We start from the raw sequence: 12,057 nt of genomic DNA on the forward strand, positions 1-12,057 counted from the left end.
AGCAAACAAGCAACTGAAATTTACTTATATGCTTAATTCTTAAAAGTACTATTTTTATAATATAAAGTGAAGGAACATCTGAACCTAAAGCAAAATAGAGATGCTGAGATATCTAGGAATACAACAGCATTTTTTTTTCTGATGCCAGAAATAGCTAGAGTGGGGAGTAACTCATTGCTAATTGGAAAAATCAGTTTAACAAGATGAAAGCTGGAAAAAGACAATTTACTCACACAAAAGAAATAATTTAACCTTTAGAAACTAAAAGGCTGCACTGCCTGTTCACACAAGTAAAACTGAATAAGTAGCTTTTTAAGTAGCTTTTTTAATAGATTATTATTTTTTTTTAATATTCTTATTCATCTGACAAGCCCGATTTGAAGTACCTCAATCTAAAGTTCGGTATAAACTCAAGTCTAAACTCAATGTTTCAGAATTCGCTCAGTTGGACTACAAGAAATATAAATTGTTTTGATAAGGGAAATGCTGTGAATTGTTATTGCTATATTTTAACTTGGATCACAGCCCTGACATGGCTGAGCGTGCAGATGAATGAACTTCAGTGCTGGCATACGGCATCAAGAGCACAGGAGCCAGTGTCCAGAAGAGCAGGGGATGCTTTCTCCACGGAGAAACCTGAACACTGGTGGGGGACAAAACTGCACAGAGCATCCCTGAACCAGCAGAGCATTTGTGCACTGGTTTGCCAGTATTTCAGTGGGTAACCTGCTCCCTAACAACCAAGCATTACAGACCCAGTCAGGCATTGTCAGAGCAGCTGCACCAAAGACCTGGTGAAACCTAAGCCTGATGAATACTGGTAAACCACAGTGTGCAGATTTGGTCTATGCTTTTTACCCCATCTATTGCTTGTGGTTGAATGGAGCATTGCCTCATGCTCCCTCTCCTTTCTTCATTTCTCTGCTTCAACAGCAGACATTAACCCTCCTAATGGTGATGGAAAAGAAGAACTAAAATTCATCTCTCTTTGAGGAATTCTTTAGTTCTGGGTACAGGAAAAGATAGCATATACTTCATGTGATCTTAATTTGGTTCATGTCTGTATGCTCTTCTGACAGTTATTTGAAAAGTTAGTTTACTAAACATTAACTAAAACAAAACAGGGGTTTGTCTGGTATCAGTGATGAAAACTAGATTGCAAAAGAAAACAAAAATAGCTTTTATTAACTGAGGCACCAGGCTCTTACCTTCAGTTCCCTTGACATGAAAGCGCTTATTGAGTTCATCCAACTTGTTCTTCTCAAGAGAAAAAAGGAAAAAGATTAGGTCACTGGAGCATTCTGACATCTTGTTTTACTAGGCATCTAGCAAAACAAAACTAGAGCTATAAAACACAGACAACTTTCTTGTTTCCTGTTTTCCAAGAAGTAATAATTGTTCCAAAAGGGCACAGAAGGTTTCACAGGAAGGATCTGGGGAATTTTTGCAGCCTGAACTCTCTTGAAACAGCTGTAATGCCTATAAACTTTACTAGACATTTATGGCTAATAGTGGGAGTATCAGCAGATCCTAAACACCTACCTTATCATCACATGTACATCCTATATCAAAATCTGATGCAGAAGGTAGAGCTACAGGGTAAAGTGGTTTAGCAACTTCATCTGGCACAGTGGGTTTGTAAACATTGGCTCTCAGCAGGTGATTCAAACTTCCATGGGTGCCGTTATTAGGAGCAGGCTTTAATCCAAGTAGATCTAGGAAAACACCCACAGCAAATTAATGATGGTTAGATTGCAACCATGTATTCAGCAGTATCTCTACTTAGCTAAGACATTTATTCGCAATACTGTTTACATCCATAATGTGCTAATGAATGCTTTTAATGTAATAAAAATGCTAATCTTTTGTCTAAATCATAGAATTGTAAATCCTGCCTGAAAAGTATGGTAGCCTTTACGACAAGAAGGTTAATTTGCATGAAGACACTGGAAAACATTTTTATTATAACTACTCCTGCAGTTTCCAAAACAAGCCTACAGTCAATGTGGTGACGTTACATCAACCACCTGGAACACTGCTAGTAGTCACCTGCTTTATAGATAAGGAACAACTACCTTTTTGTTATTTCATGTTTAGGGAAAAAATAATAATTATGCCTTCAGCTAGGAAATCTTACTCCCTTGAAAAGCCATTAAAGGAAAGATTATACTGAATATCTGTATACAGCATCAAATTCTACTTCATGGCTACAGTAAGAGTTTACGAAACAATCATACCAGGAGGTATCACAAAAAGCTAAGTGATCCCCCTTGAGCTGCTCCCTGAGACATGCAGGTGCAGATGCCTCCTTCCTAGACTGATGAAGTGTGGACACCACACACAGTAGTGGTACATATTTGATCTCTGACAAGCTGCGTGCAACAAAAGTGTATTAATACCCTTTATCGACCAGCTCCTAGAGCAGAGTAAACCAGGGCTCCTGAGAAATGCCTTCAGCCCTCCAGGCCAAAAGAGAAGCATTTGGGAAGGGACTCTGGGAGGGAATAAGGGCACGAGCTCACAGGTTCCTAAATAAGCCCTCTTGGGTAAAGCAGCATGTTTCTCTTATAACTGCTCAAGCAGGTAGCTTACCACACATGACATTGTAAAGTTCAATGTTTTCAAAAGGAGGTACTTTGGTCTTGTATTTGAATGTAGGTCCATAACCAATGAAGACAGTCTTTAAAAAGAGAGAGAGAAAGTAGAAAAAAAGCATTAAAGGTAGGGGTTTTTTTCAGTGAATATTTACATTTTTTGAAAAACTCAGATATCTTCTGCCTTAACAACCCTCCCGTAAAGGTTACTGCATTGCTCTTACCTGCATGCTGTTTATCTTATTGTCATAGCCATGGTCTCCATGGAAGAAACATTTTCCTGTTGGTTTCTTGTAAACATCCACAGCTTTCCTAAATTGAAAAAGTATTAGCAATTTTCTCAAAGGTGGAGGTACGGTGGCTGACCAGACAATGTACTTTGGGGACAGGAGGAATAAGGTTTCAAGGCATTGCTCATCTTTCCTGTATTGCAGTCCTGGGCACTGCAGAGTCATCTGACAACCCCATGGATTCTCCCACTGCTCCCACTATACAAGGATGTAAACCTAAGAGCCAAATCTTATTCACTGATAAGTAAATAGCTGATAAGGTTATTATTGTTGCAAAGATTTCTCATATCACACTATCTCCTACAAATGATACTCCCCCAATTTGCAAAAAGCCAGTAGAGAACTTTTGAGACATGACAATGCTGCAATCATCATACAAAAACTGTAACCGTGCACCTTCAACCCAATAGAAAATTTTGGAGGGAAAAGAAGGGAAAGATTGTAATGAGGAAAAATGTGTAGCAAAATAAGTGTTGTATCATAGGAATGGTAATTATCAGCTTGTTGCTGAGTCCTATTTTACAAAATATGTGGAAAAAAATAAGTATTGTAGTATAGGAATGATAATTATCAGCTTGTTCCCAAATACTTTTTTGCGTTTTATGAAGGCCATGTATATACAATTCGTGCAGCAGACCAGATTATCCTACAAGTTAATTTCTTCATCAGTACTGAAAAGATGCTCTGCCAAAGTTTGATTTTGGCCTCGGAAATTACTAGAATTATAGCAATCAGATCAATAACAACCATTTTTCTGCCTGTGAATATACAATGAATTACATTTACATTAACAAATGGATTATTGGTGAACATGATTTCAGAACACCTAATGAATAAATATACAAAAGAATAAGTCTGAGGTGATTAGTAAGAATAAATGCAAATCAGCCTGGACCCTCCACTTCCATTCCACCAGTTCCAGTAAAATTCTTAAAACTAAGAAATGTTATGGGCCTAAAACACAGGCTACTTCTTTGAAATGTACATGAACCCTAGCCACAGAAACTGTACAAGGCAAACGGCCAACTAGCTAGTGGAGTTATGCAAGAAAGCAATTGGGATTTCTCATTCACTGCTTCAGCAGAGTGATCCTTGCATAATTCACAGGAAGATAAGCACAGATGTCAAAAGCCACTTACAACACACCGTATGTTTGCCTGGCAGCTATACAGGCAAAGAAAGCTACCATAATTTAAAGCTCACAACAGAATACCATAAGCCAAAATCTGTGTCATCTTCCAAGAACCACTGAGTCAGCATCACACATAAAGGCCCAGCCATTCCTATACTGTAATACACATGTCAAAGGATGAAAGCAAGAAAAATAATACATATTAACACAGAAAGGGGTGTGCACTTTGTAAACAAAGCCTATTCCTCTTCTGTTCACTCCATACATGTAAGTGCCAACTTGTTTTTTTCTTAGTTTTTAACTAAGAATACTGAAAATTGCCTATGATTTGCCTATAACTGAAAATTCAGTGATGTATCATAAAGACCAAGCCAAAATAGGGCTTGCTCTAAGCTAAAGCACCCTGGTTTGCTGTGGATTTGTTTCACAACACAATATGATACAGGCATTTCAGCACCAGTCCTGTAATACCTTTCCACGTGTTCCCAAGCTTTCATCCACTCTGCCAATGTCTTTATTTTCTTTCCAGTTACCCAGTTCATCCACTTGACCCTTTGCTCCCTGACCTCCCCTGGTCTCATAATGCCTTCCCCTTCCTCCCATACTCCCCACTTCCTGGTTTTAATAAGTTTTCACCTTACAAAAATAAAACAAAACAAAACAAAACAACACAACAACAATAAAAAAACACTATTAGCTCTTATATGTGAGCTAATTGGTCAAAAAACACACTGTTGATTGGATAAACTAATCTGGGTTTCTCTCTTTGCTAAAAGTACATATTTTCCCAAACTTTAACACAATTTTATGTTCTGCAACCCTACACCTAATATGTCTGAACCTCACCAGGAGTTCAAAACTCCTCATGTTCCCAGGTGGCAGGAGCAGGATGCTGACAGACAGAGCAGTCCCAGGTGTCTTGCTTCCTCAGAAAGAAAGGCTGAAAAATCAGGCTGAAAGCAAAGTCTACCTTGCCACATGCCACTTGCGATCCACCAGTAAATGGACATCCTCAATTCGTCGGTTGTAAGCATAGTGCAAGCGTTTAGGAAGGTGATGTTTCAAGTATGGCTTAAAGTGCTGGTCTGGCTTTCTGCACTGAAAAAGAAATGGTTACAGACAACACTGCTGTCAGTTAGCTCAGAGGCACATGAAACCTTGAACTACAGAAACCAAGCTGTTAAGCACATTATTGATGATGTCTTGAAAACAATGTGTACATCTAGAGTACACAGCCCAGCCCTTTCTGTGCAATATTTACATAAGACCATGGCACAGGGGGTCATTCAAAGATTCTGGAAAACTTCATTTTCATGACAGTCTTCTTGAAAGCATCATGCAAAACAAAACATCATGCTTACTTAACTCGTAGATGAAGAATTTTATTCTAATTGGACCAAAGATTAAATTTTAGAAGAAAGATGAATGCTGAAAATACATCTAGTCTGCAGATATATTTAAAGCAGCCTGGTTAGTAAATTTGATTTATCTATTTTTTTTTAAATCAGCTTTAATTTTAAATACTTTTTTTTTCCATTAAGAGCAGGGTTATGGTTGAAGGCTATCAAATGAACTTTTTCAGCATCTTCAAAGTGCTAGTAAAATATTTACCCTAAAAGATTACTTTCCATTTCTGAAGGAACGAATAAATAGACTCAATTCAGGGAGTCAAGATGGTCAGGGAGATTCTGGCTCTGCACTGCCCAAAAAGGTTATAAAAGCGACTTCAGCAGCAAACAGTGGAATTTATGACAAACATTAATCTGTACTCATGAAGGGCACCATTTAAAACTCTTTATTCATGTTAATGGTTGGTTTTCCTGCCTGAAGAGTGAGGAGGTAATGCTGAATAATGCCTCAAATTAAGATATGAAGTGAGCAGTGCTAAATACTTACTGTAAGGTTGGCAACAATCACTTTAGGGTCATCTGTTAAGCAAAAACAAACAAACAAAAAGAAGAAAACAAATATATAAAACCAAGTAATTTGAAGAAGAAATCACAAGGTACGAACGTATTTTTACAGAACAGTTTCTCATGAATGTTTGTTGATCTTTACTAAAAAAGTGCACTTTATACATAGGATGGGATATCCTGAATAGGAACTAAGTTTAACCTGTTCTCCTTTACTTAATGGTATTTTGGTTTCTCAGGTAATGTTGCTCACTGCTTTATGTTTTGCTGAAACATAAAGCATGAATTCAGCTCATTGCTGAAGATTCTATTTTCTGAAAACATCATTTCAAGTCTTATGATTACTTTACTTTAAAATACAAAGTCATCCTCAAAGACTTTCCCTGAAAGATTTTGAAAGCACAACTGAATGCAACAACATGCTTCCTTAAAAACAAGATATCTATGTTGTAGATTTTGTCTCTTAGCATTTCACACAGTTCATAGTCTACTACAGAGTAAATGAAAGCCACAGTAAAATATACAGGATACATCTCTGGACTGTGAAAATGCAGAAAGCTCCAAACTAGCCCAAATTAACTGTTTTCTTCCAGAGTAACAAAAACTCATTTTTTCAGTCCTCAGAGAAAAAAACAGGCAAGGTGAGTATCTTAGTAAGAGAAAAATCTTTTGCTTAGCTCTTATTGTTTTGGTTGCTGAAGGCATGATGTTGAGTTTGAAATGAGCTCTGCTGAATCCTAAAATACAAGTTACACACTTATCCATTGCAGAGGTGTATCTGCAGGTTCTTCCATATTGTGGAAGAACAATGGAAAAAAGAATAAAAAAGATAGTGATTTGCTGATTAACGGGGTAAACCTCAGATCTAAAATTAAAAAAAAATACCCTTCTTTCTTCTATGTTCAAACAGTTTATATAATTCAGCTAGGAAGTTGTGGAAAGAAGCCAAAAGAGGAAAATGGTTTTGCAGGAAAACCTAAGCATGAACTGGAGGTCACTCAGTCTAGCTGATCTTGTTGAAACATATGGCCATTCATCCTTCAAAGAAAGCTAATTTTGCCCAGCAATTTGGGAATTCAAGGATTGAAAGATCTTCCAAAAAATCTTCTTAGAGGAACTGAAATATAAGATTTTAGCACACTGAAGAGAAGGAATTTAGTCTTTATGCTAGTCTAGTAAGTTGTATCAATATGCACACTATTTTCATCAGATCTTTATACACTCATCCCCTATTCTTAGAGCATAAATACATAGAAAAAATAGTTTCTAGTAAAATAAATAAATCACTAGCTTAAAGTTTTACCACATTCTTATGATTTCTGCTACCATTCTAGAAATCTTTCATCTTCAAAGACCAATTATTTTGTGAAATCTGTCTTCAGCCCAGGTATATCTTAATTGCTATGAGGGCCACTTGGTTATCCCACCTATCTAATCTTCCCCTCTACCAAAAGTTACCACCCTTGTAGCATACTTTGCAACAACATAGGCAATTATGTTTAGTTTATGAATTTCGCTATTTGATCGATAGTTAAACTGCTGGCAAAGCCAAGATTGCCCCAATACACTGAACCAGAGTGATCGTGAGAGAGCCCTGCCCTGGCACTGCTGCCCTGGAGGTGGTGGTCCTCAGAAGAGCCACGCTGGGCAGCTGGATCAGCATTGCCTTAAATCTCAGAGCTAAGCTTCACTCCTGTCTGAGTCCTGAACACTCTCATTGAAGATCATCTAATTTCAAACATCAAGGCAGGGTTTGTTTCTAACAGCATGGTACAAAAAAAACAGACAGCTTTACCATTGCCATAGGATCCAAATGCATGCTCTACAGTTCCCCTTATATCCTTCAACATCCCCAGTCTGTTGCTATTTAGTAACTTGCTCTGTTCTTCATCTGTGAACAGCTCCCTCTCCTTCAGTAGCATGAAGAAGCTACTAAATTCAAAATTAACAATTCACTTTTTTCCATTAGCTCAGAAAAAGTATCAGACACTCTTCTTATATCCAATCCATGTGGTACTAAGCTCCCTCCAGTCCCATTTTTATTGACAGAGAAGTGCATAAATAAACTTCTAAAGACATGTAGGCTGCTGTCTGAAACTGGCTTCAAGATGTCCACTTCTTGCCAAAATAAGTGATTTCTAACCCAGAACATTTCAGCCATCCACTTGACACAGCTCTAACACTGTGGGATGTGTCCTCAGTGAGCTTCCCTTTGAATGTCCTGCCAACACACGGCAAATTTACAACCTTTGGAAAACATCATCCCAATGAAGGGATGGAGTCTAGTTCTTGGGACATAAAAAGTACAATTAAATTAACTTACACTTTAGGTTATTGCTAGACCTAGGGCGAATTCGCCCTAAAGATCCTGGCAGCAAAATGATATCTTCCACGTTGGTCAGATAGTTGCTTAAAAATTCAGTTCTTTCACAAGTAGTGTCTTCCATCCCTGCAGAAGGAAAATGCAAATTTAATCCAGCTTGAAAATAAACATGTTTGCCAAAACAGCACAGAAAGAAACACCAAACAGACTGTGTATTCTTTTCTTTTGGGTGACAAATCTTATTCTTGTTCCTTCCAGTCATCTAATTCCAACATCAGACACTGGTAGGAGCCAAACTAGGGGTGCTTTTAGCACTTGCTTACACAAGAGAAATACCAGACTCAACATTGTAGTAACAGGCACCACATACAGCATGTGTGCACTGACACATCTCCAAACTAAGCTCATGGAAAAATCAAAGTCTGTTTCTGGTTTAGTGTACTACTTTGGGGCTGTTGATTTTTTTAAACAAAGGATTTTAAGAGAAGTTGCACACAAAAGGTATTGTCTGTTGGTGGTCTGTTCTAAGGCAGACACAGATAAACAATTCTCTCCTACAGTTGTTTGTGGTGGGGAGGAATGTGTTGCCAGTCACAGTCAGTTCTCAGCACAGAACCACCTCCCCTGGAAATTCCTTCTGCCCTTATCCTTCTCCCCCCCCACAGCCAGAAAGGAGGCATAGTCCCTTTTATTGCTAATTTGGATGTTCTTGTGAGACTTTCATAAACAAAGTCCTAAACAGAACAGTACTCCTTACAAAAGTATGATTGGTCTGTGACTTCTAGTAGCATCGCTGAAATGTTATGCAAAAACAGGTTTATCTCAAACATGGACACAATTTTCCTTAATAAAATGTTGTCTTTGCTAATATTTACTATTTTTTCTCATTACAAGGCTTCTTCCAATTTCCAAAGAATGAGACCTAACAATAATGTATCTGCTTTTTGGTGACTCTCCATCTGACCCTGACATATCTTTTGACTGTTTTTCCTCCTTCCATCATTATTTTGATGACATTTTCCATCCAAGCTGGACACAGCCCCTTACAGATATTACAGTCTTCTAGTAGGATAACTTGTCCCACTAATTGGCATGGAAATGTCTTGCTCTAAAGTTCTACTCCTCTCCTCATGTAAAAGAGAACAATGTTACCAAATTATTTTATTCTCTAAAAACTTGCAAAAAAAGAGTATTCTAGGCACAGTATGGCCTTCCAATTGCAAGGAGAGCTATGCTTGGATGTGATATTAGAAATGCCAGGTTTTTAAAAAATCTAGAGATATAAATACTCAGATCCCTGCTATGAAAGAGAATTGTCCTCCAATGATGAATAACAGGAGTGTAGTTGTCTGTCAACACTAACTGGCTGTGTTTTGGTACTTAAACTGCTAAAGGAAAAAAAAAAAAAGCCCCAAAATATCTTAAACAGAACTTTCATTTAAACCCCTATAATACATACAGCTATATTGCTCAAGCACTTATATAATGAAACAGAACGTTTTTTATTTTACCATGATCACCAACAAATATGACATTGACACATCGATGTAGTTTCAGCTGTTTCAGTCCATCCATTAACTGTCCTACTGTCTTGTCAATCTCTCTCAGGGGATTTACCATCATCTGTACAAATATGCAGAAATGAAAACAAAAGTGTTAATTGTCATTACAATGCTCCCCCCTTCTACTACAAGTAAAGATCCTTTGGCAAAACTCTGATGGGACAACATCCAGGTCAAGAGGCAAAGCCTTGGCTGAGCTGTTTCCCCTACAGTTATTGTACCATTTCCATTCCTATATCCACACCATGATTGCATCATGAGAAAGTGCTGCAGAGATGCTGTCACAAGACAGCAGAAGATCTTTATGGCTGATCCTACTGCTCCCATGGACATAGGTACCTTTAGTAAAACAATATAAAACGATTTTTCTAGATATTAGAACATATGTCAGACTGGGGTTCAGTTTGTTTCTTAGAGATAAACAACTCCTTGTAAATAGCTATTTTATGTGAATGGTTTAGTCAGGATATGAACATGAAATGAAGTTTTCAACTTGGGATTCATATCCCAAATTACTTAATGTAATTCACTTCAAAAGACATCTGATACTAGGATGACGACATGCAAGTCACTTGAGTAGCGCATGGGGCTCCAAGAGAGCAATTTCCAGCTTCAAAGTCAACAGTTTCCAAAATCTCAAATGGCAGTTTTGGCAAAATTGTCAGCAGGCCTCAGAAGACACAGATACAGTACTGTGATTTCTTCATTTAAGCTACTTTTACGTTAAAACAAGAAAAAAGAAAGAAAAAAAGTAAACACCAAGACACACTCACAGGACTGAGGTTTTAGCTTTAAGAAAATGAGACATTTTTACCATACACTACAGAGAAGGGAAATGTTTTAACATAAGATTTTAGGCAGAGGACTCAGACTTTGTTCCGCTTTTGAGATGAAAACACTTTTCATCACAGTGCACCAACTTCCTCCTCACTTGTCTGTTTGATTTAGTTGGTCCAAGTATGAAGAGCAAAACATCCTCCCAGTGAAAAACAGAATGCTAACAGATTTTGCATGAGGAACAAAAAAAAAAATTTGGCAGATTTTTCAGAGAAGAAAAGATATGACCCAGAAAGAGATGGTTCAGAAATTCTCTCTCTGCCTGAATCATTAAGGGATTGATGTCAGATGAATCTGATAGTGTTTAAGATGAGACAGAAAATGTCATCTCCCACATGGCACTATAAATACACAGAAAAGCAGCTCATGGGAGACAGAGTCATTGTGGGAAACAGGAGGAACAGTTACTATAAAATGTAAGACGTTCAAGCAAGGGTTATGATTTTGAAGTATTTTAATTTAGGAAAGTCTAGTTTTGCTAGAATGATGAAACATTTCAAGTCTAGGGAGAAAAATGAAAGAAAAAATGGCTACAAGAAAATTGCCTCTTTCAGCATTTTCTCACTCTCAACTAAGGAGAAATTCCTGGGATGCATCAAGAACAACATAGCTAGCCAGTCAAGGGAAAGGATTGTCCTGCACAACTCTGCACTGGTGCGGCCTCACCTTGAGTACTGTGAGCAGTCTTGGGTACCACAGTATAAGAAAGATATTGAGCTGTTAGAAAGTGTCCAAAGGAAGGCAAAGATGGTAAAGGGTCTAGATGGGAATATGTATGAGGAGCGGTTGAAGTCACTTGGATTGTTCAGCCTAGAGAAAAGACAGGTGAGGCCTCATGGCGGCCCCCAGCTCCCTCACCGGGGGAATGGAGGGGCAGGCGCTGAGCTCTGCTTTCTGGGGACAGCAACAGGACCCGGGGGAATGGCATGGAGCTGGGACAGGGGAGGGTCAGGCTGTTCAAGAAGCCTTTGGACATGTGGCTCTTAGACACATGGTCTGATTTTTTTTTTATTTTTATTTTTTTGGGTGGTCCTTTGGGGACCCAGGAGTTGGACTCGATGATCCTGTTGGGTCCCTTCCAACTCAGATATTCTATGATTCTTCAGTGGCTGGGAACTACATTCTTATGGGACTCTATTTGTACAACATCAATCCTATAAGGAAGCATAACTTTTACTCAGAACCAAAGCTAATTTAGGGAAACTGGAAACCCAGGTGAATTTTCCATCAATGTTTACTTTTGTCAGGAGGCTTGCAAAGATTTCAAGGATTCATGATTGATTTTGTTCATCTACCCTCTTTCCCAATTTCATCTCTAAGTCAGCAGAGATGTTTCTGAAACTATAAGAAAGTTGACATAAATGAAAAAATCTGTTCTTAAAAGAAAAAAAAAAAAACTTGCACAG

At 38.1% G+C, this 12,057-nt stretch overlaps 1 protein-coding gene across 6 annotated transcripts in view; it reads right to left on the reverse strand.

Annotated features, from left to right (window-relative positions):
- ENPP2 (ectonucleotide pyrophosphatase/phosphodiesterase 2) overlaps positions 1–12,057 on the reverse strand; it is a 71,752-nt gene that overhangs the window by 12,519 nt on the left and 47,176 nt on the right. For 4 of the 6 annotated variants that reach the window (XM_032181466.1, XM_032181467.1, XM_032181463.1 and 1 more), the window contains 8 exons: positions 9,764–9,875; positions 8,253–8,378; positions 5,913–5,944; positions 4,987–5,114; positions 2,819–2,906; positions 2,593–2,680; positions 1,543–1,715; positions 1,209–1,260 (listed from right to left, as the gene is read on the reverse strand). In XM_032181466.1, coding sequence (XP_032037357.1) covers positions 1,209–1,260; positions 1,543–1,715; positions 2,593–2,680; positions 2,819–2,906; positions 4,987–5,114; positions 5,913–5,944; positions 8,253–8,378; positions 9,764–9,875 — 799 coding nt within the window. The remainder of the gene's footprint in view (positions 1–1,208; positions 1,261–1,542; positions 1,716–2,592; positions 2,681–2,818; positions 2,907–4,986; positions 5,115–5,912; positions 5,945–8,252; positions 8,379–9,763; positions 9,876–12,057) is intronic. The other 2 variants (XM_032181464.1, XM_032181468.1) reach the window with 1 other exon arrangement.

This window comes from Aythya fuligula, chromosome 2 (assembly GCF_009819795.1).
Source record: "Aythya fuligula isolate bAytFul2 chromosome 2, bAytFul2.pri, whole genome shotgun sequence".
Lineage (NCBI taxonomy): Eukaryota > Metazoa > Chordata > Aves > Anseriformes > Anatidae > Aythya > Aythya fuligula.